This window comes from Schistocerca nitens, chromosome 2 (assembly GCF_023898315.1).
Source record: "Schistocerca nitens isolate TAMUIC-IGC-003100 chromosome 2, iqSchNite1.1, whole genome shotgun sequence".
Classification (NCBI taxonomy): domain Eukaryota; kingdom Metazoa; phylum Arthropoda; class Insecta; order Orthoptera; family Acrididae; genus Schistocerca; species Schistocerca nitens.
In genome coordinates this window covers 764,730,736-764,756,596 of record NC_064615.1, presented here as the reverse complement: position 1 = coordinate 764,756,596, position 25,861 = coordinate 764,730,736, and the positions used below count along the sequence as shown (strand labels likewise).

Here is a 25,861-nt window from a genome sequence, read left to right as displayed (position 1 = left end):
AATAGGGCCCAAACCTAAAAATGTGTCCACGACCAGTAAAAAGATTTCGGCCCCACACCAAAACTATGGATTTATGGTTAAAACAGGGATTTCGTTTCAAATATTCTATCATATCCCCTTGTGATAATAAAACAAGTATGAAAACATAATGACTAAGTGCCTGTGTTTTGCATCTGACTAAATGCTCGCATAGAGGAGCGCTAATGAATATCCACAACAACGCTGGCTGTCTTCACCTAAGGCTGGTCCATTCGAATAGCCCTCATTCCTTAAACTGCCTCTGTAACGATTAATTCGCATTATTTTACGGAATGTTGAAAGTCTCTAGTAGTGTTCTCGGACAGCCGATCAGATCCATAGCATACTACATCCTAATTTGGCGGAAGCAGGAGACGAAGTGAAAAACGTGCTGTAACTTTATCTCTGCATCAGGAAGGCTGGTCTAATAGGACAATAGCAACAAACGTTGGCGTAGCTCCATGTACAGTGGTGTACACTTGGCTGGAGTTCAAGTAAACTAGTGCCAACGCGTTCCGTGGTCTGGAAGACCGTGAATAATACAATACAGGGAAGACCTGTTCGTAAGTGTACGGAGTAAATGTAACAGGAATCGTACTGCACCTGAAATTCGCCTCTTACGCCAGCTTCACCCTTCCAACAGATCCTTTCTCCGCTGTCGCTGCCGTTGATATGTACACCAGGGTGTCCAACCCGCAGCCCGAAGACCGCATGCGGTCCAAAACAGGTGTCAATGCTTCCCTAGACGTGAACATCAATCATACGATCGGTGAAAAAGTTTGATAAAATTCCGATGATACAGCGTGTATCAAATAGAATATCAGTTTGCAGATGTTCAATATGTCCTCCATCAGCGACACGAACAATAACACATAAATACTCAAATTCCTCCCATACTCGGGCAAGCATGTCCTTCGTCATTGATGTTATGGCAGTACGGATCCGGTTCTTCAACTCTTCCAGGTTCTGTGGGAGTGGTGGTACATAAATGTTGTCTTTAACGAAACCCCACAGGAAGAAGTCAGAGGGTGTCAAATGCGGTGACCGTAGAGCCCAGCTGAGTCATGCTAAGGCGTCAGGTCCTTGACGACCAATCCAACCGTTCGGTAGAGTTTCATTCAGATATTCACGCACTAGGCTTCTTCAGTGAGGGGGTGCCCCGTCTTGTTGAAAATTTAAGTTCTCTTCGTGCAGCCTCGGAAACAATCAGTTCCATAACATAGCGAGATACTGCTGACCGTTAGCCATGTTTACATCAAAGAAGAATGGGCCGAAAACAGATGATCGGGATATCGCACAAAATACATTGACTTGGGCGACTCTCGTACATGTGCAATGGCTGCATGTGGCTTCTGTAGGCCTCAAATTCTAACATTGTGTTTATTTAACCGACGACTAACATGGAAAGTCGCTTCATCACTGAATACGATGCGTTGTGCAAAAGTGTTATCATTGTCAATAGCATCAATATCTCGTTACAAAATGCCACACGTTTGCGTTTGTCATCAGGACGCAGGGCTTGTAGCAGCTGTAACTTGTACGGCTTCATAACCAAATGACGTCTCAAAACACGACAAATTGTTGTTGTAGGCGGTTGTTGTATCTCCCGACTGGTATAGCGAGTTGATTTTGAAGGACTAAGTAGGAAAGCAGTTTGAATTCGTGCAACATTTTCTCAAGGAATACGAGAGCGGCTAGGACTCTTTTCTTTACATACACATCCTTTATCTAGAAACTGTCGATACCATCTGCGAATGTTCCACTCATTCGGTGGATCAATTTAGTACCTCAAGCTGAAACATCTTTGCACTGCAATCATGGAATTGCACTTCGCAAACTCGTGAACACAAAATGATTTCTGCTGCGGACTAGCCATTTTAAACGTATGACGGCTACCAAGCAAAACAGAAGACAATTGACATCTAGCTGCTTTTAATGTAAACTAGACTATAATTCGTTTCTCCAATAGCCGAACGAGGCGCAGCGATCGATAGTGTGGACAAAATAATACTTTGCAATACGAATATTCTTTTTGGAACACCCTGTATAAGATTATGATAAACTGAATATTTTCAGTGTGAAACTCTCGCTACACGATGCTAGTCTCTCACTGGTGTTGCGCAATTACTCTCCTCTCTTTTCTTTGTTAATGTTGAGTATGTTACATGAGGTCCAAAAATACTTGTTCTCTTTGAATGTGGACACACCTGGTCTACACAGGTATCCTGGCAAGTGGCCCTTACATGGTTCTACCAACCGGAGCCAGTTTAATGAAGGTTTTTTTTAAACAGGGTGTTACTCCTCCAACTCCTCGTTCCCTATTAATTGCGAAATGGGGACCCGGGCTTCCCACCGGCTTAGCGGAGTACGGTATTGTGCTTGATGGTAGAGAAAGAAAATGCTTACTTTCTTGGTGTATGTGGGTTGTACCATGCGTTTGTACGTTGAAATAAAGTACAGCATATACTGTACTATTTATCATGAGTGATCAAAAACATTTGATCGGTAGTGTATATAGTGTCCCAATTATTTTTACCATCCATAAATAAGGTATCTAGCAAACATGTAGCTACGAGGGGAAAATGAACCATGATATATTTCTTCCGACTTTACTCGTACTGAAGATTTGAACAGTAGTACGTCAATTTTTAAATAGCATCCAATACTTTTTATTCGGTAATACGTTTCCTTCTTCTCAAGATATGTTCAAATGCATATCACAGTGTACCAGTTATGTAAACACGACTTCATTAAAAACGTAACACAAAATTGACTGTACTAGCATACAGCTCTGGTCCCCTTGGTAATGTAGCTCGTGCGGTTTTTAGAGGTGACAATAAACAAATGTAAGCACAAGGATAATAAATACTCTTCATTTAGTCAACCATCTTCAGTTGAAGGTGTCTTTGACTACAGTATACAACATCGAAAGGAAGGTAGAAACAGTGCTCATCTACGAAGAATTTATGTGAGCAGAGCAGATCAGCGTGTATTTTTCTTGTGTTTCCATTTGTGTACTCTAAGCTCCAGCAAGTTGGCGGGTTATTTTGATTCCGGACAAAAAATTGTTCCAGGTGACCAAGATAAATTAAACTGAACGCCGTGTATAGTCCCTTGTCATCTTCTTCCAATAACATGACTTCCAACTCTATGGTACTGATATGGTTGGGGTTGTCTTCGTAGCAGCTCAATAAAACTAGTTCTTCATTGCCAGTTTATCATGAATTCGCCGAACAACGATAGGGATTCTATCAGTGAATACCGTTTAAACAGAACTTGCATCGAACTAGTGTGAAAGGAAGCCCAGCTACAATGCCCCTTTCGACGACGTGACGCTTACAAGGGAACATCGCCATCGCACCCCCCTCAGATTTAGTTATAAGTTGGCACAGTGGATAGGCCTTGAAAAACTGAACACAGATCGATCGAGAAAACAGGAAGAAGTTGTGTGGAACTATGAAAAAATAAGCAAAATATACAAACTGGGTCGTCCATGCGTAAGATAGGCAACATTAAGGGCAATGTGAGGCGAGGAGCGCCGTGGTCCCGTGGTAGGGTTATCTCTGGTTAGCAACGTCAACAACCATCAGTTTTCGTGTGGTTCTCGAGAAATATTGAAAAATACAGATAATTTAGTGTGTGTTCACCTACAAATTAGTGTTGCCGTGTGTTTTTGCGGTGTCAACGAGTCCCTGAGCAGCGCCAAGTCGTGCTTCGGTGGGCGAGCTGTGCGGACGGGCCTTGTCTACGTGCTCGCTGCGGCCGGCCGCGTGCTGACAAGTAAGTGGGCGCTCTTGCGGCTTACACGCCAATTGTATATTTGAAAATGGGTCGAACATGAATATGACGCAACCGCTTCGCAAAGACACTTTGAAGTTCACGTTCGATGAACGCTTTGCACGACCTAAAGCATTCGAAGTAGAACAGTTCTTGCGCGTTGTAGTAAAGCTCAGTTCCACTGATATAATTGGGATCCACTTATCGATTGTGAGTAGCACAGTTTATGTAAAGATGGTGAATGCTAAATGCTGTGATAGGATTATTGAAGGATGTGGAGGATCTTTTAAATTTAATCACTGTGATGGAAACGTCGGTGATGTCAAAGTAGATCATGCAGGTTTCGGGATAAGAACAGTCCGTATTTTTGAACTTCCCTTTGAAATAACTACGGAACAAATTAATTGCGTCCTCAAAGCATATGGGAAGGTCATTAGTAATGTTGCGTAAAAGTGGACCACCTTTCAAACGTTTCCAGTTTTAAATGGTGTCAGGCAAATAAAAATAGATCTTCAGCAGCATATTCCCTCGTATGTTTACGTATGCGGTTATAGAGCTATTGTGATGTATGATGGACAGCCGCGTACTTGCTCCGGCTGTGGACAGACTGGACACGTACGTTCAGAATGTATACAGAGGAGAGTGACGCAGGTACCGGCGAGGGAAGTAGTCCTTCCCATGACGATGACGGCCTTACCAGTGACATATGCTACGGCCACCCGTGGCCACACTGCTACGACATCGAGTTTCGCTTTGGAGAGCAGTGGCGACAGAAAAGACGACGACCAAAACTTGTCAGTGACCACTAGCTCTACTGAAGTAACGACTGTCGTTCCGTCGCCTGAAGCGGCGCCCATCATAGAAGCAGGATGTCTTTCCAAAAATGACGGAACTATTGAGCAAGATGTACAGAGAGACGAGAGCGAGGATGCTGCACAAGATCCCAGCACGTCTTCCGAGACTGAAGAGCGACAGAAATCCGGATCTCTTCCCAAAAAGCATAAAAAACGGAGGATAGCTCCACCTGACGCTCCTCAAAAGGTACAATCAGTGCGTGAAAAGGCACAACAAATTGGTCGCAAAATCAGTGGTATGACATCCGTCAATTTTGACGTAGACCCACAGACCCCGCATACAGCGGGAAAAGACGAGTTTCGAAAAGTGAAAACGCAGACGCAACAGGATGGCGAAACGAAACGGTCCACAAGTAAAGAAACAAAGAACAGAACTCCATCTCAACGTGGGCCAGAGATAGAGTTGTCTCAACGCAGTGATACGAAAAATTGGGCAGATGACATTGAAGAATTTCCCGCAGATGAGGAAATGAAGGAAGTGTCAAACCTACCAGGAGGAAAGATTCCAGTGCAGAAAGACAAGCAAATGAGGGACGAGACATCGTCTCGGCCATAACATGGAAAACCTTAGACTTTGTCGACAGTGGGTCATAACGACTTGTATACTTACTTAATTAATCATGAATTCGTTACAAGCTTATAGAATCGAGACTTTGAATCTAAACAAGATCCGTAGCGAATTAAACCTTAATAACTTGCAAGACATGCTCTACGCCGCTGATATTGATGTTATTATGTTACAAGAAGTAACAGATATTAGACTGGATGCCATCACAGGTTACAATGCAGTCGTAATTCCAGGGAGCGACAGTGACCTCGGAACTGCGATACTCGCCAAAGAAGGAATTATCATCAAAGATGTCGAGAAACTGGTAAACGTCAGAGGTCTAGCTGTCACCATTCATAATACGCGTTTTATAAATATTTATGCACCATCTGGCACCGGGAACAGGAGGCGAAGAGCTGAATTTTATAAAGATGATATAGTTCCCCTTTTCGGTGGCCGCTACGAGCATATCATTTTTGGAGGTGACTATAATTGTGTGCTGTCTCCAAAAGACCAGACGCCGCATTTTAATAACTGTGCAGAACTCGGAGCCGTAATTACAGAAGTCCGCTTAATTGACACCTGGGAGCTCAAGAATGGTGCATTGCCGGGTTTCACTCATATTACGAACCATTCCGCTAGTCGCATCGACAGGATCTATGTAACAGTCGACCTGGAAACGCACGTTCTCCAGACAGAGTTATGGCCCACTATCTTTTCGGATCACGCTGCATACATATGTACCATGAACTTAAAACGGCAAGAAACGTACAGGGGACGAGGCTTGTGGAAGTTGAACGTGGAGCATCTAAAAGACCCTGAATACCACGAAATATTCAATAACGTATGGAACGCGTGCGAGAACAAATTCACTTCCTATACCTCGGCACTGACATGGTGGATGAAATGTGTGAAACCCGCGATAAGAAAATCGCTGATGAATTACTCCCGCGAGAAAAGTGTTTGGCAAAAACGGACGATAGAATACTACTTCCAAGTCCTTCGTGACCTATATCAATCTGATGAGTCCGTAATCGTCAACTACGTGGAAATAAAACGGATTCAGGCTAAACTTCTCGGACTGAAGCGGAAACAGCTGGAAGGTCATAAAGTAAGAGCAGGACTTATCGATGCTGTAAAAGGAGAGCAAACATCTATATATCATGTGATTAATGAGAGGAAGGGGCAACGCAGGAAAATAATAACCGAACTAAGATCTTCTGACGGCAGGTTACTGACGCAGCAAAGTGACATCAATAACGAAATTCACAAGTACTTCGCAGAGTTATTAGGCAAAACGACAAGGGATATCCCGGTGGACAATGACATCATGACGGGATTCACACGCAGGCTCGACCCGGTAGAAGCAAACAACTTGTTAACTGAAATTACAGAAGAAGAAGTCGCAGACGATATAACACGAAGCCCGAAAAATAAGTCTCCTGGGCCTGACGGAATCCCGGCCGAGTTCTATCAAATGTTCAGAAGGCAGTTGATTCCCAAATTAGCGTATATCTGTAACGAATTAATGAATCCCGCCAATGGCGTCCCACGCGACTTCCTAGAAGGAACCATTGTTCTAATCCCGAAACATCCTGCAGGAAAATCTGTAACAAATTTTAGGCCTATCACTCTCCTAAATTCGGACTATAAAATATTTGCCCGCATCATAAACGAAAGATTAAAATCAGTATTGAACACAGTCACTGGATCATATCAATCGAGCGTAGGAAAAGACAGATCAATTTACCAAACACTGTGCGACTACAGAGATATTATTTCCATTGCCGCAGCCTGTAAAATAAAATGCGCCATCGTATCATTGGACTTTGAGAAAGCATTCGATAGAGTCGATCATGCTTATCTTTTTCACACCATGCGTGCCATGAACTTCCCGCAAGGTTTTATCAACATTATTACAAATCTTCTGCAGAAGTCAACATCGATAGTTATGGTAAACGGTCAGTCCAGTAGGCCCATTGTAATGAAAAGTTCGGTGCGACAAGGGTGCCCGATGTCTATGTCACTCTTTGCAATAGCAATCGAGCCATTGCTTTTTCGCCTGAGCCACAACCTACAAGGATACACTACACGCGGCCGTAGGATTGTCTGCAGAGCATATGCCGATGACGTTGCATTTATTGTCATAGACAACGACGAGATAGAGAAAGCACTCGACATAATAAATAAATATGAACAAGTATCTGGTGCGAAAATGAATAGGAATAAGTCTGGCATAATGAATATTGGAAGCGGATTAGGAGTTCCCATTCATGGGCCAATAAAGGAAATTGTCACCATGACATGTCTTGGAGTGGAGTACACAAGGAATATTCGGCAGACCATCGCAGTTAATTACAGAAGAATCCTCAACACCATCCGTGCCTGTATACGTCAGCACAATCTCCGTACTCTTGATGAGATACAAAGAGTGGCTCTCGTCAACATCTATTTGTCCTCTAAATTAAATTACGTGGCTCAAGCCCTGCCAATGCCGAGGGAAGTGGCGAACAGGATTTTGGCTGCTTTTGGCCATTTCGTCAGCCGCGGCCACATCTTCAAAGTCAAGTACCAAACATTGACTCTACCGACTGGGAATGGTGGATTGAATCTCACAGACGTGTACAATAAAGCACAATCATTGTACGTCTGTAAAACATATAAACTGTGGAAGCGGTCAGTCGATAGTGTCACCGCATTCTTGTTAAATGAAATAGCGCCGGCCAGCCAGGACGCCCCAATAGACGTTCACCACATCCCAAATGAACTTTACCACCTAAAACATTTCTTCGTAGAATATAGCTACATTGGACTGGGAACACCCGAGAAAGATGTCATCAAAGTCAAGAAAATATACCAAAACTTAATGAACTTTCAGACCAAGAACATCATAGAACAAAAATACGTCGGTCACTCTTGGCATGATATCTGGAGGAACATACACCACCCGTATTTACCAACAAAAGTGCGGTCATTGTGGTACTACTTTGTGAATAGGAAATTTCCAACGAACTCCAGACTACATTCCATTCACCTGCCTGATTCCCCTTTGTGTGCCACTTGCAACCTGATTGATACAGATGAACATCAATTTGTCTGTGGAAATGCGAATAATATATGGTTGTCAATCAGAAAAAAATTAATAACTATGCAGAGAAAACCGCCGTATTTGATAACGCCAGCGTGCCTTTTATACCCGGAAGAGGAGCTATACCCCACCTGGAAGAAAAATGCCGTCAACTGGTTGAAGGGACACGCGGTATTTTACCTGCTGTCCAGTAAAGAAAGGAGCGAAGGAGATTTTTGGACGTACATTTCCGACCAGCATCACAAGCTACTACGCATGAATAATTATTATCATACATACGCCAACTTCCTCAGAAGAACAGTCATGTGAACACCATTTTCGATGATGCGATTCAGAACATGAAGAAACGAGAGACAATTTGATCTTTGAAAAACAAATACGATCAAGTGACGAACATCACTATCTGGTTTATACTTGGATTTTTTTTAATGCCAAGGAACCTTTGTTTTATTACTTTTAAATGTCAGTTGAAAAATATGTACTACTGTGGAATGTTATGACTAATAAATCCAGCAGAAAAAAAAAGTGGTTAGCGTGAACAGCTGCAAAACGAGAGGTCTTCAGTTCAAATCTTCCCTCGACCGAAAATTTTAACTTTTTATTTTCAGTTTATGTGAAAACCTCTTATGTTTTCATCACTTTTTTGGAGTGATTATTACATCCACAAGAAAACCTAAATCGGGCAAGGTAGAAGAATCTTTTCACCCATTCGCCAAGTGTACTAGTTAGGTGGGTCGACAACATATTCCTGACATGTGACGCACATGCTGTCACCAGTGTCGTATACAAAATATCGGACGTGTTTTCCTGTGGAGGAATCGGTTGGCCTATGACCTTGCGATCAAATGTTTTCGGTTCCCATTGGAGAGGCACGTCCTTTCGTCAACTAATCACACGGTTTTGCGGTGCGGTCGCAAAACACAGACACTAAACTTATTACAGTGAACAGAGACGTCAATGAACGAACGGACAGATCATAACTTTGCGAAAATAAAGAAAGCAAAATTTTCAGTCGAGGGCAGATTTGAACCAAGGACCTCTCGTTCCGCAGCTGTTCACGCAAACTACGGGACCACGGCGCTTCTCGCGTCACATTGCCCTCAATGTTGCCTATCTTTCGCATGGACGACCCAGTTTGTATATTTTGCTTATTTTTTCATAGTTCCACACAACTTCTTCCTGTTTTCTCGATTGATCTGTGTTCAGTTTTTCAAGGCCTATCCACTGTGCCAACTTATAACTAAATCTGTGGGGGGTGCGATGGGGATGTTCCCTTGTTAGAAGTAATTATTTAAGCTTGTAATAGCTGTAAAGCTGGATATTATTTGTCAATGATTTGTATTTGCTCTTTATTTTAATCTAATACGATGACTGGTTTATGAAGCGAGACATATGTTATTTGGATCATGTCATGTCATTTAGGCGTGTCGGACATTTTGTAACATGTAAGTAATATTTTTAATTATTTTTCAGTTCAACTTGCAGGTAAGAATGGCTACAAAGCCGAAATAATGATGGTGTGAAATAAATCACTAGTAACTTACAGCGAAATGACGGAAATTTCTTTGAAAATATTTAAGAAACTTTGATTGCAAAAAATACCGTATGCATCGAATTAAACAGGAACACCCTCTACAACGTCAAACATTTTCAGCGTGATGCTTGTTTCGTACATTTCTTGATCGAGCTCTGAGCTCAAATTACATTTTGAAGACATCGGCTGTAAACAATGGTAATAGGCAAGTTCTACATCTGCATCTACACCTTGCAAACCACTGTGAAGTGCATGGCAAGAGGTACACCCGATTTTACCAATTATTAGGTTTCTTGCCCGTTTCACTCACGTAATGAGTGCTGGAAGAATGGTTGTTTCAATACTTCTGTGCATGCTGTAATCAATCTAATCTTGTCCTCACGACCCTACTGGAGCGATACGTAAGGGGCTGTAATATATTCCTGGAGTGACAATTAAAAGTCGTTTCCTGTAAGGTTTTCTCGCGATTCTCTGCCAGTACAGTGTCTTTCGCGTCTCTGTAACACTCTCCCATGGGTCCAACAAACCTGTGTCCATTTGTGCTGCCCTTCTCTGCATACGTTCAGTATCCCCATATAATCAGTCCTATTTGGTACAGCTCCCACACACATGAGCAACAGTCTAGGTTGCGACGCACGAGTGTTTTATAAGCACTTTAATTTTTAGACTGATAGCATTTCGACAGTATTCCATCAATAACGCGAAGTCTGCAGCCTGCTTTATCACGGCTGAGCCTATGTGATCATACCATTTCAAATGCCTACAGCTGCTTTATACCCACGAATTTGTGTAAGTTGGCCCAGTCCAACTGCGACTCGTTAATATTATAGTCATAGGACACTATCTTTTTTCATATTGTTAATAAAATTTTATATTTTTGAACATTTAAAGCCAGTGCGAATCTTTGCACCCCTTTTGAAATCTTATGTGTATCTAGATGAATATTTATGCAGCTTGTTTCAGACAGTACTTCAATATAGCTAACTGCTTCGTATGCGAAAAGTCTGAGGTTACTATTAACATTGTCCGTAGGTCATTAAAGTATCACATGAATAGTGAGGGACCCAAAACACTTCGCTACCAAAAAATTCTCTATACAATGACAAATTTCATTTGATGCCCTTACCATCGTACATTTGATAATAAGCGTAGATGCGATATTGAGTCAAATGATTTTCGGAAATCAACTATTTGACTGCCTTGATCAAAGACATTCAATGCGTCACGTGAGGAAAGTGTGAGTTGGGTTTCACATAATCGATGTTTTGAAATCCATGCTGGTTGGCATAAAGGATGTCATTCTTCGAGATACCTCATTATGTCTAAGCTCAAAGTATGTTCTAAGATTGGGCGGTAATTTTGTGGGGCACTCCTGCCACATTCTTGTAGCCAGGTATGATCTGCGAATTCTTCCAACTACTGGACACCGTTTTCTCTTCGAGGGACCTTACATAGATCATAATATACGAACTAGCTCGCCAGCAAATTCTGGATAGAGTCTCACAGAGATTCCATCTGGCTCTGGTGCTTTCTTCAATTTCTACGATTTCTGCTGTTCCTCAACGTCACTGACACTAATACTTATTTCACTCATCTTTTCGTGGTACGAGAATCTACATCTACATCGACATACATGCTCCGCAATCCACCATACGGTGCGTGGCGGAGGGTACCTCGTACCACAACTAGCATCTTATCTCCCTGTTCCACCCCCAAACAGAACGAGGGAAAAATGACTGCCTATATGCCTCTGTACGAGCCCTAATCTCTCTTATCTTTGTGGTCTTTCCACGAAATATAAGATGGCGGCTGTAAATTTGTACTGCAGTCAGCCTCAAATGCTGGTTCTCTAAATTTCCTCAGTAGCGATTCACGAAAAAAACACCTCCTTTCCTCCAGAGACCCCCACCCGAGTTCCTGAAGCATTTCCGCAACACTCGCGTGATAATCAAACCTACCAGTAACAAATCTAGCAGCCCGCTTCTGAATTGCTTCTATGTCCTCCCTCAATCCGACCTGATAGGGATCCCAAACGCTCGAGCAGTACTCAAGAATAGGTCGTATTAGTGTTTTATAAGCGGTCTCCTTTACAGATTAACCACATCTTCCCAAAATTCTACCAATGAACCGAAGACGACCATCCGCCTTCCCCACAACTGCCATTACATGCTTGTCGCACTTCATATCGCTCTGCAATGTTACGCCCAAATATTTAATCGACGAGACTGTGTCAAGCGCTTCACTACTAATGGAGTATTCAAACATTACGGGATTCTTTTTCCTATTCATCTGCATTAATTTATATTTATCTATATTTAGTTAGCTGCCATTCTTTACACCAATCTCAAATCCTGTCCAAGTCATCTTGTATCCTCCTACAATCACTCGACGACAACACCGTCCCGTACATCATCAACAAACAGCCGCACATTTTTATCCACCCTATCCAAAAGGTCATTTATGCAGATAGAAAACAACAGCTGACCTACCACACTTCCATGGGGCACTCCAGATGAGACCCTCACCTCAGATGAACACTCACCATTGAGGACAACGTACTAGGTTCTATTACATAAGAAGTCTTCGAGCCACTCACATATTTAGAAGCCAATCCCATATGCTCGTACCTTAGTTAGGAGTCTGCAGTGGGACACCGAGTCAAACGCTTTCAGAAGTCAAGGAATATGGCATACGTCTGATACCCTTCATCCATGGTTCGCAAGATATCACGTGAAAAAAGGGCGAATTGCCGTTCGCAGAAGCGATTCTTTCTAAAGCCGTGCTGATGCATGGACAGCAACTCCTCTGTCTCAAATAAATTCATTATACTCGAACTGAGAATATGTTCGAGAATCCTGCAACAAACCGATGTTAAGGATATTGGTCTGTAATTCTGGGGATCCGTCCTTCTACCCTTCTTATATACAGGCGTCACCTGGGCTTTTTTCCAGTCGCTCGGGACTTTACGTTGGGAAAGAGATCCGCGATAAATGCAACCTAAGTAAGAAGCCAGTGCAGTAGAGTACTCTGTGTAAAACCGAACTGGAATCCCATCAGGACCTGGCTATTTATTTATTTTCAACCCATTCAGCTGCTTCACAGCCCCAAGGATGTCTATCACTATGTCCTCCATAGGGGAATCTGTACGAGACTCAAACGGCGGTATGTATGTACGATCCTCCTGCGTGAAAGATTTCTCAAATGCTAAATTTAAAATTTCAGCTTTCGTTTTGCTGTCTTCCGTTGCCAGGCAAGACTGATCAGTGAGTGACTGGATGGAAGCCTTCGACCCGCTTACCGATTTTACGTAAGACCAGAATTTCCTTGGGTTTTCAGCAAGATCTTTTGCTAAGGTATGACGGTGGTAGTGATTGTATGCTTCGCGCATCGCTCTTTTTACAGCAGCACGAATCTCTACTAACTTTTGCCCGTCCTCGCTCTCCCGATCTTTCTTGAACCGCGAGTACAACTGCCTTTGCTTCCTGAGCATTCTCCGAATTGCGCTGTTAAACCACGGTGGGTCTTTTCCGTCCGTAACCCACTTTTTCGGAACATACTTCTCCAATGCGTGATTTACAATGTGTTTAAAATTTGCCCATAATTCTTCCACTTCCATCGTACCGGAAGTAAATGAATTCGATTCATTTACTAAGTGGGATGCTAACAACTGCTTATCTGCTCTTTCTAGTAAGAATACTCTCCTAGCCTTCTTTACCGACTTTTTAACTTTCGAGAATTAAACTGAAGAAGTATTCCTAACTTTACCTTCGTAAAGGAACAATTGAAAATAGAGTTAAGCATTTCAGATTTTGCTTTCCTACCCTAAACTTAAGTTCCTGTCTCATCCGCCAGTGACTGGACGTTAACTTCGGTACACTAGCAAACTTTACACACGACCAGAAATTCTTTGAATTTTGGGAAACATCAGATGATATTCCGCTACGGTAGTCTCTGAATTCATCGTGAATTGCTCTCTTGACAGCTACATGTGTTTCATTTAGCATCTATCCATCTATAGCTCTATGCTTTGGTTTATGCTTATCTTGCATTAGTCTCTGTTTCTTTAGAAGCTTCTGTAGAATGACTGTACACCGTGGAGGATTCGTTCCATAACCAGTTGTTCTACTGGATACGTATCTCTCCAGCACATGGTCCGCTATTTTTTCAAACATGAGCTTTAGTTCCTCTACATCAGCGATTCGCAGTCAGCGTACTTCGTGAACAGACGGTGGATGCTGGTCTGCTAGCAATGAGTACTGGACCCGCTCTTTCGTCACAGGAAATAGGGCGGGGATCACTGAAGAGACTTGTGTAAGTGAGCATATCGATCATGAAGGATATGCTTGAGAAATATAGAATGTGCTTTATCAACACCGCCGCGTTGCGCATCAATTAATTGAGGCTGTGTACCATCGCAATATGAGTACTCGATGGTTTATCACGTTCCTATTCAGTTTCGCTACGAATCCTGATTCATTTGCCAACGAGACTGGGGCTACATCTTTAGACAAACTAAAAAACCTTTTTCATCACAGCTAGGAACGTAAGATGCAGTTGCATGTCTGCAATATCCTCACTTCCATTAAGCGATAAAGAATATGCAACAAACTCTTTACAAAGATTTTACAAGTTGGTTCTGAACGTCTTCTGCCATAATCTGTGTACAATACAGAGTGTTTGACAAAGGCACCTTTTATGACGTGAATTCTTCTTCTTCTTCTTCTTTTGCTTGCGTCTGTATCCCGCGGCTGCGCAGGGTCGGCCTGGTTAGGTACGGATTTGGCAATTTTAATGTTAAGCGGTGGCTGGATGCCCTTCCTGCCGCCACCCTGTCTCCCCTGGACAGAATTAGTGCATCCCAGCTGTATGTGTCTAGTGTAATCCATGGAATAGGGCGAACAGGTTCAGATGCCTGTTAGTCGTGGAACTGAGGCGGACCGTGGAAACCAGTCCGGTATTCACCTAGTGGGATGTGGAAAACCACCTAAAAGCCACATCCAGGCTGGCCTGCAAACCGGTCCTCGTCGTTAATCCGCTGGGGCTGGCGCACCAGGAAGCAGCAGCGCATTAGCGCTCTTGGCTAACCTGGCAGGCCCCATTCGTGACGAAGTGTACGTAAATATTTAGCTGCAAATACGAAGCACTCCCTTCCAACCCTAGCAATAACAACGTTATTTTCTATAACACGTACTACCAGGGGGAGGGAGGGGTACTTCACGCCCACAAAAAAGTTAAAAATAAACAAATTTAATTAATTGTTGTTAACTTTACCAACTACATCCTTTTTAAGCAGGTTCTGATGTGTAAGAATTGTCCACAACCTGAAAATATCTTTTAGCACGTTCATAGCAGTACCAAAACACTTTCCATAATGTTTACACAGAGAAGAGAGGTGCTTCATGACCACCACAAAAATAATTTAAAAAATACAGAATTCTTTAATAATCTGTAAGTTTTATTTCCAAGATACTTTCTAGAGGTATATAGATGAGTAATAAGGGTTCTGAAGTTGAAAATGTGAATGATATTTGTTGTGAAAAGTCGCAATTAGTACTAACACAAAATTTTTCGGTTATACACAATATTTTCAAAAGATGGTGTTAAAATGGGCATTACGTCTTCCCCCCACCCCCCACCCCCTCACCCCCCTTGTTACTGCGGGAGTTATATCAATATCCATGAAAAGACGAAGGGAATTTTTTAAAAAGTGGTTCAATTTTGTACCTCATCCGAACGGCACTCTCACTTGATTTACTTTCATCTTGTTCAGAGAGCTTGTGTAAGCTCATGTCCTTCAAATTTTCTATTTCCGTATTTTTTGATGTAGTAAGATACGTAGTGCGTTTGTAAGTTGTACTTCCTGAAAATATTCAATGTGATTCATCAAATACTGTGCGGATCCATCTCTTCGTAAAAACACAAGGTTCGTCACACGACATGTTCAAATGTGAAGACATTGTCGATGTCGGACAATATTGACTTGCCCGTGCTGCGTTTAGATGGCACCGCTGTCAAAATCGACCCTTCTGCGTCTCACGTGGAGTTGCCCACGTGTTGTCGCGACCACGTGGCGGGCACGTTTCCGTCGTTCCCTACCCTGCCGCTACCGTTCCCTTCACGAGCAGGCTCCTGAGCAGAGTCGAGTGGTCACACTCAAAACCAGCGAGTTCCTCAGGCCCCCACTACAACCTCCTCTCCTGTGCTGAAAGTGTCTGTTTCCTCATTGAGATATAATAGGACTGCTTTTATCTAGTTTACTCATCGTATAATTTTTCACCTTGCTTTAGTTGCCCTCAGTACTTTGGTAGTAATTGTTGTCAATACCTCCTTGTGGTTACTGATAGTAGTTTCGATGAGGACATCTTGCCATTAGACCCAATATATTTCCGTCAGGTGTGGGGTTTCGGATTACATGTTATAAGATTTTTCAGAAAAGGCATTAAGTAATTTCCGGAGGATGTCTGTGAGATCATCCAGACCACTAACAACTAACTGTCTTGAAATAGCGCAGTAAAGCTTCAATACAATCTCATAAATAATATACTTAAAATACCTGTGACTTTTTTATTTATGTAAGTCATTGTTTTGAAATACACAGTTTTTCTAGAATGACAACCTATTCTGAAAATCGTAAATTCGATCCAAAATTTTGTTCTTAAAAATACTTCAATGTATACTTAATATTATTTACTTGGAAACTGAGTGCACTTAACATGAGTTAACACTGACATAAGATCGTTTACTCGCTGGATGAGTTAACAAAACATTAATCCGAAATTTCTTAAAAATTCAAATTTAAAAGATTCACATCGTTTCAGTTTACGATACTAAGGTTTGCATTACAGATTTATGCAATAATAAAGCATAACAACCTCAAAATTAAATTTATTATTCAGCACAGTATAAAATTCATTTTATTGTCTCCACATTATAGTTCGTAAACTATGTTAATGGTGGCCCTTGAGATTTCTGCACTCACAGTGTTATGTAAATTCATGCAAATTAGGGCAAGGAACACAACTTTGCACTGTTTACTTGTTTAAGTATTCAAATTTACTTTATTATCAATAACTTTTGAAGCAGGAGCATATTTAGGATCTTTATTTGAGACTTAGTTATCCACTTCATCATCATATTTGTACAAATCGTCGCTGAAAAGCATTTTTCTGGCATGAACATCGCCCTCGTTACTACTACTGACAGCCATGTTCCTCATACTTGTTTACATGGACACATCTTCACAAAGCAGTAATTAGTAAGAATACGAATGTAGAGCTAGATCTATCTGTCTGTTTATAGTGGAATCATCAACTAACATGAATAAAGCATATCACTTACCGTGTTTTACAAGAAATAACTGTATAGCTTAATGATTGTCCGTTACCATTGATTACAGCTGGGGTTCTCAGTTAATTTCACGGAAGTGGGATTTTCAGAACATCAACTTAGCATCATTATCGACACTACTGTAATCTTTAGTATCAGATTAAAATGGTTTCCTCTGGAAAATTTTGTTTGGGTGTTTTACGAACTGAAATGCATTTCCTTTCCTTTCAGGTGATAACACTAACAAAGTTCTGAATGAGAACTGGGAGGTTCTGGTAGGCGACGTGGGGCCGGCGATGTTCGAATCGTTTCGAGCCGTGGCGCAGAACTTGGTGGACACCATCTTTGACGGCGTGCCCTACAGGAAGGTGATCCTCGAATGAGTCGCCGATCTGTCTTCTGAAGTACGTGTGAGGAATGGTGCGGTGGCCTCCCGCACCGTCTGCCAGCTACGTGTTGAAACATCACTGTAAGAGGTTATATGCTTACAGTGCGAAATATCATGAGGCGTGGAATGAAACTGTCTAATGGATATCTAAAGAAAAGTCGATAAGGACTATAAAAATGCACAATTTATAAGGCAAAGCAATGTAAACGATGAGCACTACAATGAAATTTTGTAGAGAATTCAAAAACTATTTTATACTTCTTAGTTAAAGGTGTAATGTTAGATTTATTTACACACACCATTCTCAGATTGGAGAGCCATTATGTAGTGGTCTCTTCCTCTGGTAAGCCCTAGGACATTCAAATGAAGTGTCGGTTACTTAATGCTCAATTTAACAGCTGCTTTTTAGTCTGGCAGTTGAATCTGAATAAATAAAAACTATGACTAGTATCAGATTTTGTAATATACACATGCTGATTACGATTCAATTTCCTGCCCCTTGACGTTATCATACAATTAATTTTTGGTGCAGTTAACCTCCTGAGACCACCACAATCCTAGACACATAGCTTTCATAGTATTTAATATCTTGAGACTATTTCATAACGTTGTGAAAGTTTTATAAGACATGTGCACCGTCACGATGGTTGCGGAGATCCCGCGGGAACTCCGAAAATTAAAGGCAGATGGGGTTCTGATGAAGACCAAGACAGTGGTGACTGAAAACCGGACATGTCAGAGTCTTAAGGTGACTCTTCACTACTTGCTCCAGTTACTCATCAAGAGGTTGGGAAGCCCTTAAAGTTAGTTGCAAACAAACACTATAACTTCAAGGAAATATCGAAGTGACGTTGCGCACCGCGACCGGGCAATTGGCAAATGGTCAAGGGTTGCGGCAAGTATGACAGTTGCCACTTTGAACGTAACGGGTACAAATTTGGAGATGTCGGAAAAAAGGGCAAAGAAGTTCATGACTAACTGGCCCATGACAATGTAAAAGAGAGGGGATATCCACAGAATCAGAGAGGTTAGAGGATTAAATATTTTTCACCTCTGGTGTAGGACAAAGTATGCGAGCTACAGAATATTTTGATATAATGATGAGTAACGAATTCAAAACTAGAATCATTAGCTACACGTAGGAAAACGATCATTTAATTACAGTTACGTTAACATTGTGTAAACCTTACGATTATGTAATTTGTACCTTTGTGCAAGGAGAAGGGCAAATTTGTGGAACTGACCTCTTTCACTCACACCTTCAAGAATATGTCTACTGAACTGGAAAAAGAATTACGTAGTTAAATTCAAGAAATGAACTCACTTGTGTAACATAATTGTACCGAAATTTAAAAACTATATGACGAAACGATATTGAACTGAAATGGAAACTATTTGGTGGAAATCAGCTTTCATAATAAATGAAGAATGTGTAACACCTTCTGCCGGCATAAAGACGTATGAAAATATACGTGGGTGATCTGAATAATATACATTTTAATAACCAATCATAAAATCTTACATTGTATGCAGAACGCTAGGACTGCAGAGGGACAGAAGCAGGTAGGGATCACCGCAGAAGGGTCTCCAAGCGCCTTTGTGTGACTAGTTGGGGCGAGAGGGGGCTGGGTATGGGAGGAGGAGGGAGTGGGGATCGGTGGCAGTTCATGTGATCATGACGCAGTCCCCCACAGAATATTTCACTGAACTGGTTTGTATTTTTGCATTTACCTATTTCGTAAGTTATCAGGTGACATCTAAAAAAGAAAGTAGGTTGAAAACTAAGGGTCTCGAAAATTGTAGGGGATTTTAGTAATTTACAAATTATGTTCAACACAGGATACTTTTCAGTTGGTTGCTTGAGGACTTCCCACGTTAAGCGTGGTGACTTAATCGGTAACATAAAACATTTCAACGACTGAATTTTCACATTTTGAGAAGACCGAAGGACCGATCTGTTTTACTTGCTAAAAACATTCGATAGCCTAGATCGCATAAATATGTCTCTATTTAAGGCAACTGGTTTCGACAGACTTTCCTGTCATCTACAGGTCTTAGAAAAAATCTTTTTGTTATGGTCATGTACATCTCAAATTGTCGAGCGAATGATTCAAAAAGGGTGCGTCTATTCATCTGCACTGCAATTTCTTGGAAGTTATGATAAATTAATGTACTAAGTACTGATGGAAACAAGCTGTTAGCATTATTATTTACTTTAATTAAACTTTAACACATCCGTAATATTTTGGAAGTGGTGGAGATTTTTTGGGGTTTTGGGGAAGGAGAGGGGAGAGGGAAACAGAATGTGACACCCACCCAACCAGCAGAACAGCGCACTGGATCCTCTTCTCCTACAAGTCTGTTTACAGCAACATTAAAAGAAAATAGCACACGAAAACATACAAGTGCTCATACACAATCGAATCAGTATCGTTTCCTGCAATTACCAGACAGTGACTAAAAGGAAACACATTGCGAGAAGAAATTTGTTACCTCGTTGACAGCAACGTCATTAGAAACTTCCATGATTTCCCTTCGCCGTTGAGGTCAAATATCTGGATGGTTCCTTTTAAATGGCCCGACCGACCTCCCCCTCCCATCTTTCTTCCTCAATATGTGTTTGTGTTCCATCTAAAATGACAACGTAGTCGATGGGACGTTAGAAACTGATCTTCTTTCCTTGCTTAAAAAGAGAGCATTGGTTCACCTGAACTTGGATGTTTAGAGGTATCGTACATGTCATTCTAGAAGGAACTACACCAGAATTCGTTGCAATTGTATGGAGTAAGAGCACAGGAAGTAAATCAGCACCACCGGCCAGGGATTTGAATTGCGATTCCGCAACGTTTCTAGCGTTGCAACCATTGCGTCACCCTACTTGATCGAGGAAAGAATTGAAAACAGTCATATGATTACTTCAAATATTTCATGCAGTCAATATTTGTCACCCCTATATTTCCATAACATAAAGACTTCGTCTACAGCCCAAATTATTTTCATTAATTTGGACTTATGACAAGAGACATGTCTTGTTCTCCTGGTTAATGTGGAATGTCAGATCCTCAATAACGTAAAGAACAGGAATAAATAAAACTGCAGTAACGGTCACAATTTCTACTTCTCAATATGGTCCTGTCAGTATATGCAGTGTCACAGTTGATGGTAAACAGAAAACAGTTCTCAGTGGTATTATCAATATAATGATATCGATTTTGTAAGGCATAATGAAATTTACGAAGTGTACTAGATAGCTTCACTTTGGTCAAACCTTTTGCAACCAAGAGTCTTTAAAATAAGAAATCATCTCTAGATACTTGGTAAATGTTCCCTGAATCATCAAAGGGTTTTCTTCGATTAACTGTAGAAGATTATGAACAACGTTCCGGGGCAGGTATCTGAGACGGTGGTCACTTGTAAAGAACCAGTACATGTTTGATAGTACATGACGTCTTTAATATTAATGTTTTCAAATCTGTTACTAATGAGTCCATTTTTCTCATTGTACTTTAGATACTTTTTTTTTTAGTTTACGTGAAATCCAGTTCTTTACACTAGTCAGTACATAGGATGTTACAGAAGTAAAATGAACTAAACAGTGTTAATTGTCGATGCTGGCATTCAAATTTGTATTCTGTAGTTGTATGATAGCAGCTAGTATCTACAGTTATTCTCTTTCCAATGAATATGGACATCCGCAAAAACACAGTAGGCAGTACTGTCTGACCCTGCCGTAATTATCACAAATAGTAGCAACAGCATGATCACGTATATGTTCTACACGTGTTCATTATGTAATCCCTAGCACTGAGGCCAGGTAAGTTGGAAGTTAACCCTGTGGGAACTGTTTAAATGACTGAGAATGAAGCAAAATTTACTATAGTTCCAACGACATTTATTTTTCAAAGTAAGAAGAAAACAGACAAATTATGTTAAACAAGTTATTGATTGAATACTGTAAACAACTAACAGGTGGTTTAAGACCACAATGGACAGGGATCCTGGGTGGCAGAAGTGAGTTAAGTACTCTGGCCCTAAGAATGTGGATAATGCAATCTGAATTGATTTTCTCCAAAGTCATGTTGCTTCCCATGCCAACAATAGGATACTTTCTTAAAGATCTTTATCTAAATCGCCTGTGCCTTGGAGCTTGTTAGTCCTAGCTATGAGGTGTAATAAAGATTCTATCTCCAAACGATTCTCAACGATGGTGTTTCTTATACAACCGAAGCAGCTGATGGAAGTGGTTCACAGGCCTATCTGCAGTATCAACGAACATGAATGCTTGTGAATTTTTATTACACATGGCTCTCCACACAATACCCGGTTTATGACTCCACTGTGTAGATGCATTCCTTCAGTCCATTGCCCCCCCCCCCCCCAGCCCAGGCTTTGGCTGGCGCAAATGCAGCTATTGTGTGACATTGTTCTGCTGGAGACCTGTCATGACGAGGGGCTGCTCTGTCTGCCCTGTACAGCTGTGGAACTGTCTGGCAAGATTTACTGAGGGATGGACTTGCCGCCAATTGCTTCCAACTCACAACATGCCATTTCTATGATAATATACCCATAAAAATACCTCATGCTTTTAGTGCCCTACCAGGCTCCATCAATGTCTGCTCAGTGTGTTAACTTTCTAGAACCTTGCTCAAGGTGCTTCAGGTTGTAACAAAACCTTTAATAATTTCCCGTATATGAAAAATAGGCGAGAGAGTAACTTGTCCTCTCTCAAAGTTTCTTCGCTTCTTAAGAACTGTTATAATGAAATTATCGCTTTTTAATATCTTCAAACTGCTTTTATGAGAATTGTGTTGTGATGTGGGTCTAGCTTGTCTTCTACTATTTGGAACACTATTCACCAAAAAGAACTACTAATCATCAAAAGGAATTTCCTGTGCCTGATACTCCAGAAAATTTTTCTCAAAGCTTATCCGAAGCTGTAATTGGAGTTGAATTTTATTTTAATTCTGACTGTGTGACGCTGTCAGGTACGAACGTAGCTTTCGTATTTTTTGGTATGTTATGCTGTAACATTTAGTTTTAATTTTGTCCGAAGAAGGTGTCCCTTGTGACACCAAAACCTAGGTCACAAATTAATTGTGTTTGCGAATGAGGGCTGTGTTTTTCAAAATTTTGTGTTATACAACAGGCGCTGATTGACAGCAATGTTAAAAATCTTAAGATTTTTGCCTGCCCGGGTATCTAAGGCTGTATCTAAATATAAAGATTTAAAGAAAAAATTATTAAATACCAGCATGTCTATCTGTTTTAATAAGCAATGTGTACGCAGGGAATTCCCCACTTATTTAAAAGCTTTTATTAACTTCAGAGATTGTAAAAATGATCCTTTGAGCTTCAGGCCTATTGTAAAATAATTAATTTATGATAACGTAAAATCGCTTTATGCCAAAAAAGATGCTCTTAATGCAGAGGCTTACGGCCTGTATCTTGAAATTACAAAATTGTGTCACGATTTGTTTAATGTTAATATCGATGTTGTATGGTCACAAATTAATGACTATTTAGAGAATTATATACAAGGTGTTATGTACAGGCATGGAAAGAAAAACAGTAAGCTTTTCTGCCTTTTTCCGCCTGAGAGATCTTCCGAAAAATTTTAAAAAAATGACTTTGTCTTTTATCACTGAGTTTTAAATAAGACTAATATTAATTTACAGAAGCTGAAACTAGTCTGTTAGAAAAAGGGCTTAAGTATAATGTTAAACCAGATTTGACTAACAATCAGGTCGTGCAGAATGTCCTTGTAGACCTGAAAACTGGTTTAGATTGCATAAAAATCGATAGTGTTGTGCAAACCAGGATTGCTTATGCTGTAATAAATATTTTTAGTAAATGTCAGGCTGCTTCCCCTAATGCCTCATGTAATGACAAGGCCTTGATTAGAAATATTAATAAGAAACTTAAAGATAATGATGCTCTTATATCGAAAGCTGATAAGGGCTCTTCACTAGTAATTGCATGTAATGAAGAATATATTTCGAAAACCATGTCTTTTTTCGAAGAAAATGGTATTTCTTAACTGCAAGTCGTTTCCACTCCCTCCCTCCAGAAAGAAATCGGATTAGCTGTTAACTACGCCAATTTCTTGCACATTTCACAAAGAGTCACTTATTAATATGAATCCACAACCTCCCAAATTAAGAGCGCAATTTAAGACACATAAGCTTGGCCATCCCATTCGTCCGATTTCGAATAGTCAGAACAGTGCTTATCATGAACTTGCTAGATTTTTACATGATCGGCTGAAAAAGTCTTCACTCATTGCTATTCTCTCTTAAATAGTGCTGCTATTGTTCACAAAGTAGAGGATATAGACTGTGATCAGGCTACTAGATTGTTTTCGTTAGACATAAAAAACCTTTACAAAAATGTTCCCGTGCAAGAAACCCTTAAGATTGTGGAGGAAAATCTGCGTAGATTTAAGAAAGATATCTGTGATTAATAAATTACAGATTTCATGGATTTGATCACAGTTGAAGTTAAGTACAATTACTTTCAGTTCAGTGGGCAACTGTTCCAAAAAATGACGGCTTAGCCATGGGGAACCCGCTAGCCGGAATTCTTATCGATTTTTTTATCAATTCGTTAGACATGAAATTCTTTACGTTGTTTTCAGCTACAGATCTGGTCATTTTGTCCTACTGTAGATACGTTGACAATATATTAGTAGTCTACAAAGATCCTCCTGATGGGATCAACCACATTTCCAATCTGTTTAATGATCTTCATAATAATATTATGTTCACTTGTGAACTAGAAAATGAAAATCGTCAATTACATTTCCTCGATCTTCCGTTGTCATTCATTGAAGGCAGAATTTCCTTCAACAGTTTCTGCAAAGAGACTCAAACTGATCAAATCGTTCCAGCATCTTCTACGCATCGAGCCTCTCACAAAAATGCTTTCTTTTTCTCGGCCATTCACAGAGCACTTTCCACTCCCTTCTCGAAAGAAAATTGATTCAAGTTATGCAGCACTGCGTAAATTATCTCTTCATGAACTTTGAATTTAGTCCTTAATTAAAAACGCATCTAGGTTATTACTGAATTCCAACAGACTACCTAGAAGGTTAATATCTCCATGTAATCGTGATCTATAAATCAAAGTTTCCTGGTTAACCCCGTAATTTATGTAATAATACATGGGGTAGTGATACAGCAACGCGTCATAATATTGAAATGAATTGAAAAATGAATGAGTCGTAGAAAATGTACACAGACATTCATCTTAACAACAATTTGGTAATTGTAAGTACGCTTCATCCCATGTGAACCAGTTATCTTCCTCGTTTGCTGTGTAATAGTTTTATAAATTTTTTTGAGACTGAAATCCCTAAACATGTGATGGAGTAGGACGAGGAAGTATGGAAGGGAGTACCCAGAATAGCAGCGTCATTTGTAGTTTGAATCGTTACCTTTACTTAACCACAGCATAACAGCATAAATAAATGAACAAAATAATTACAAATAATTATAAGCGGCAGAGTAAGGCAATTTGTTCCTTACAGAAAATTATTGTATTTCAACAAGGCACAAAACACAGTACGAGTATAACTATGAAACCGGAAAATAAGTATAAAACGGTCAAATTCTATCAGTATAAAATCAGAAAATTTTATCAAGTACCAAAACAACAAAATAGATTAAGGTTTTCCACACATGAGGCAAGTACAATTCCAGTTTAGTCTCAGACCAGTAATTATGGTTAAAGTATATGCAAATAATAAACGTAATAATCAAGATAACATCACGTGCTTAAGCAAGTTTAGAGGAACTTAGCTATCGGAAATTCATAACATGGGCGTTACAAGCATATTCCAAAGGAGATGCACGACTTTCAGAAAAACTTTAAATAATGTTCAACAGATGAGAACATTAAGTAATATAGCCACCGCTTAAGTCAGAATTTATTATCAAGCAGCGCGAAGCAGGGTGCTAAGGCAATCGCAGACATGCCCCAAATGCAGCCAATAAACACCAGGGCGCTACTTAACAGCAACAAGTCCCGAGGCCCCAGCTGCTGAAAAACCAGCCGCGAAGCTCAGAAGACAAAGTAGGGTTGTTAACAAACACCATTTAGGTGAAATATCGGCCAAACAAAGAAGTTAAGCAACTATTAATGGCAACCTTCTTGAGAAATGGTCAGCATAAGGCCTCTTAATATGCCACCAAATTTCTAAAACTGATTTCTAACCAAATTTACAAAATATCAAGAACGCGTAGTAGTGGCGAAGATAATGTATCTTAAACCATTTAGATGAATAACATTTGATACAGGAAAATTTAATAAATGCCGAGAGAATAAGATCTGA

General features: G+C 40.5%; 1 protein-coding gene across 3 annotated transcripts in view; it reads left to right on the top strand.

The window, feature by feature from the left end:
* LOC126234613 (protein takeout-like) overlaps positions 1-17,911 on the top strand; it is a 172,479-nt gene extending 154,568 nt beyond the window's left edge. For all 3 annotated transcript variants that reach the window (XM_049943339.1, XM_049943338.1, XM_049943340.1), the window contains one exon: positions 17,376-17,911. In XM_049943339.1, the coding sequence (XP_049799296.1) occupies positions 17,376-17,527 (152 nt within the window). In that variant the 3' untranslated portion in view covers positions 17,528-17,911. The remainder of the gene's footprint in view (positions 1-17,375) is intronic.
* Positions 17,912-25,861: the final 7,950 nt, after the last annotated feature.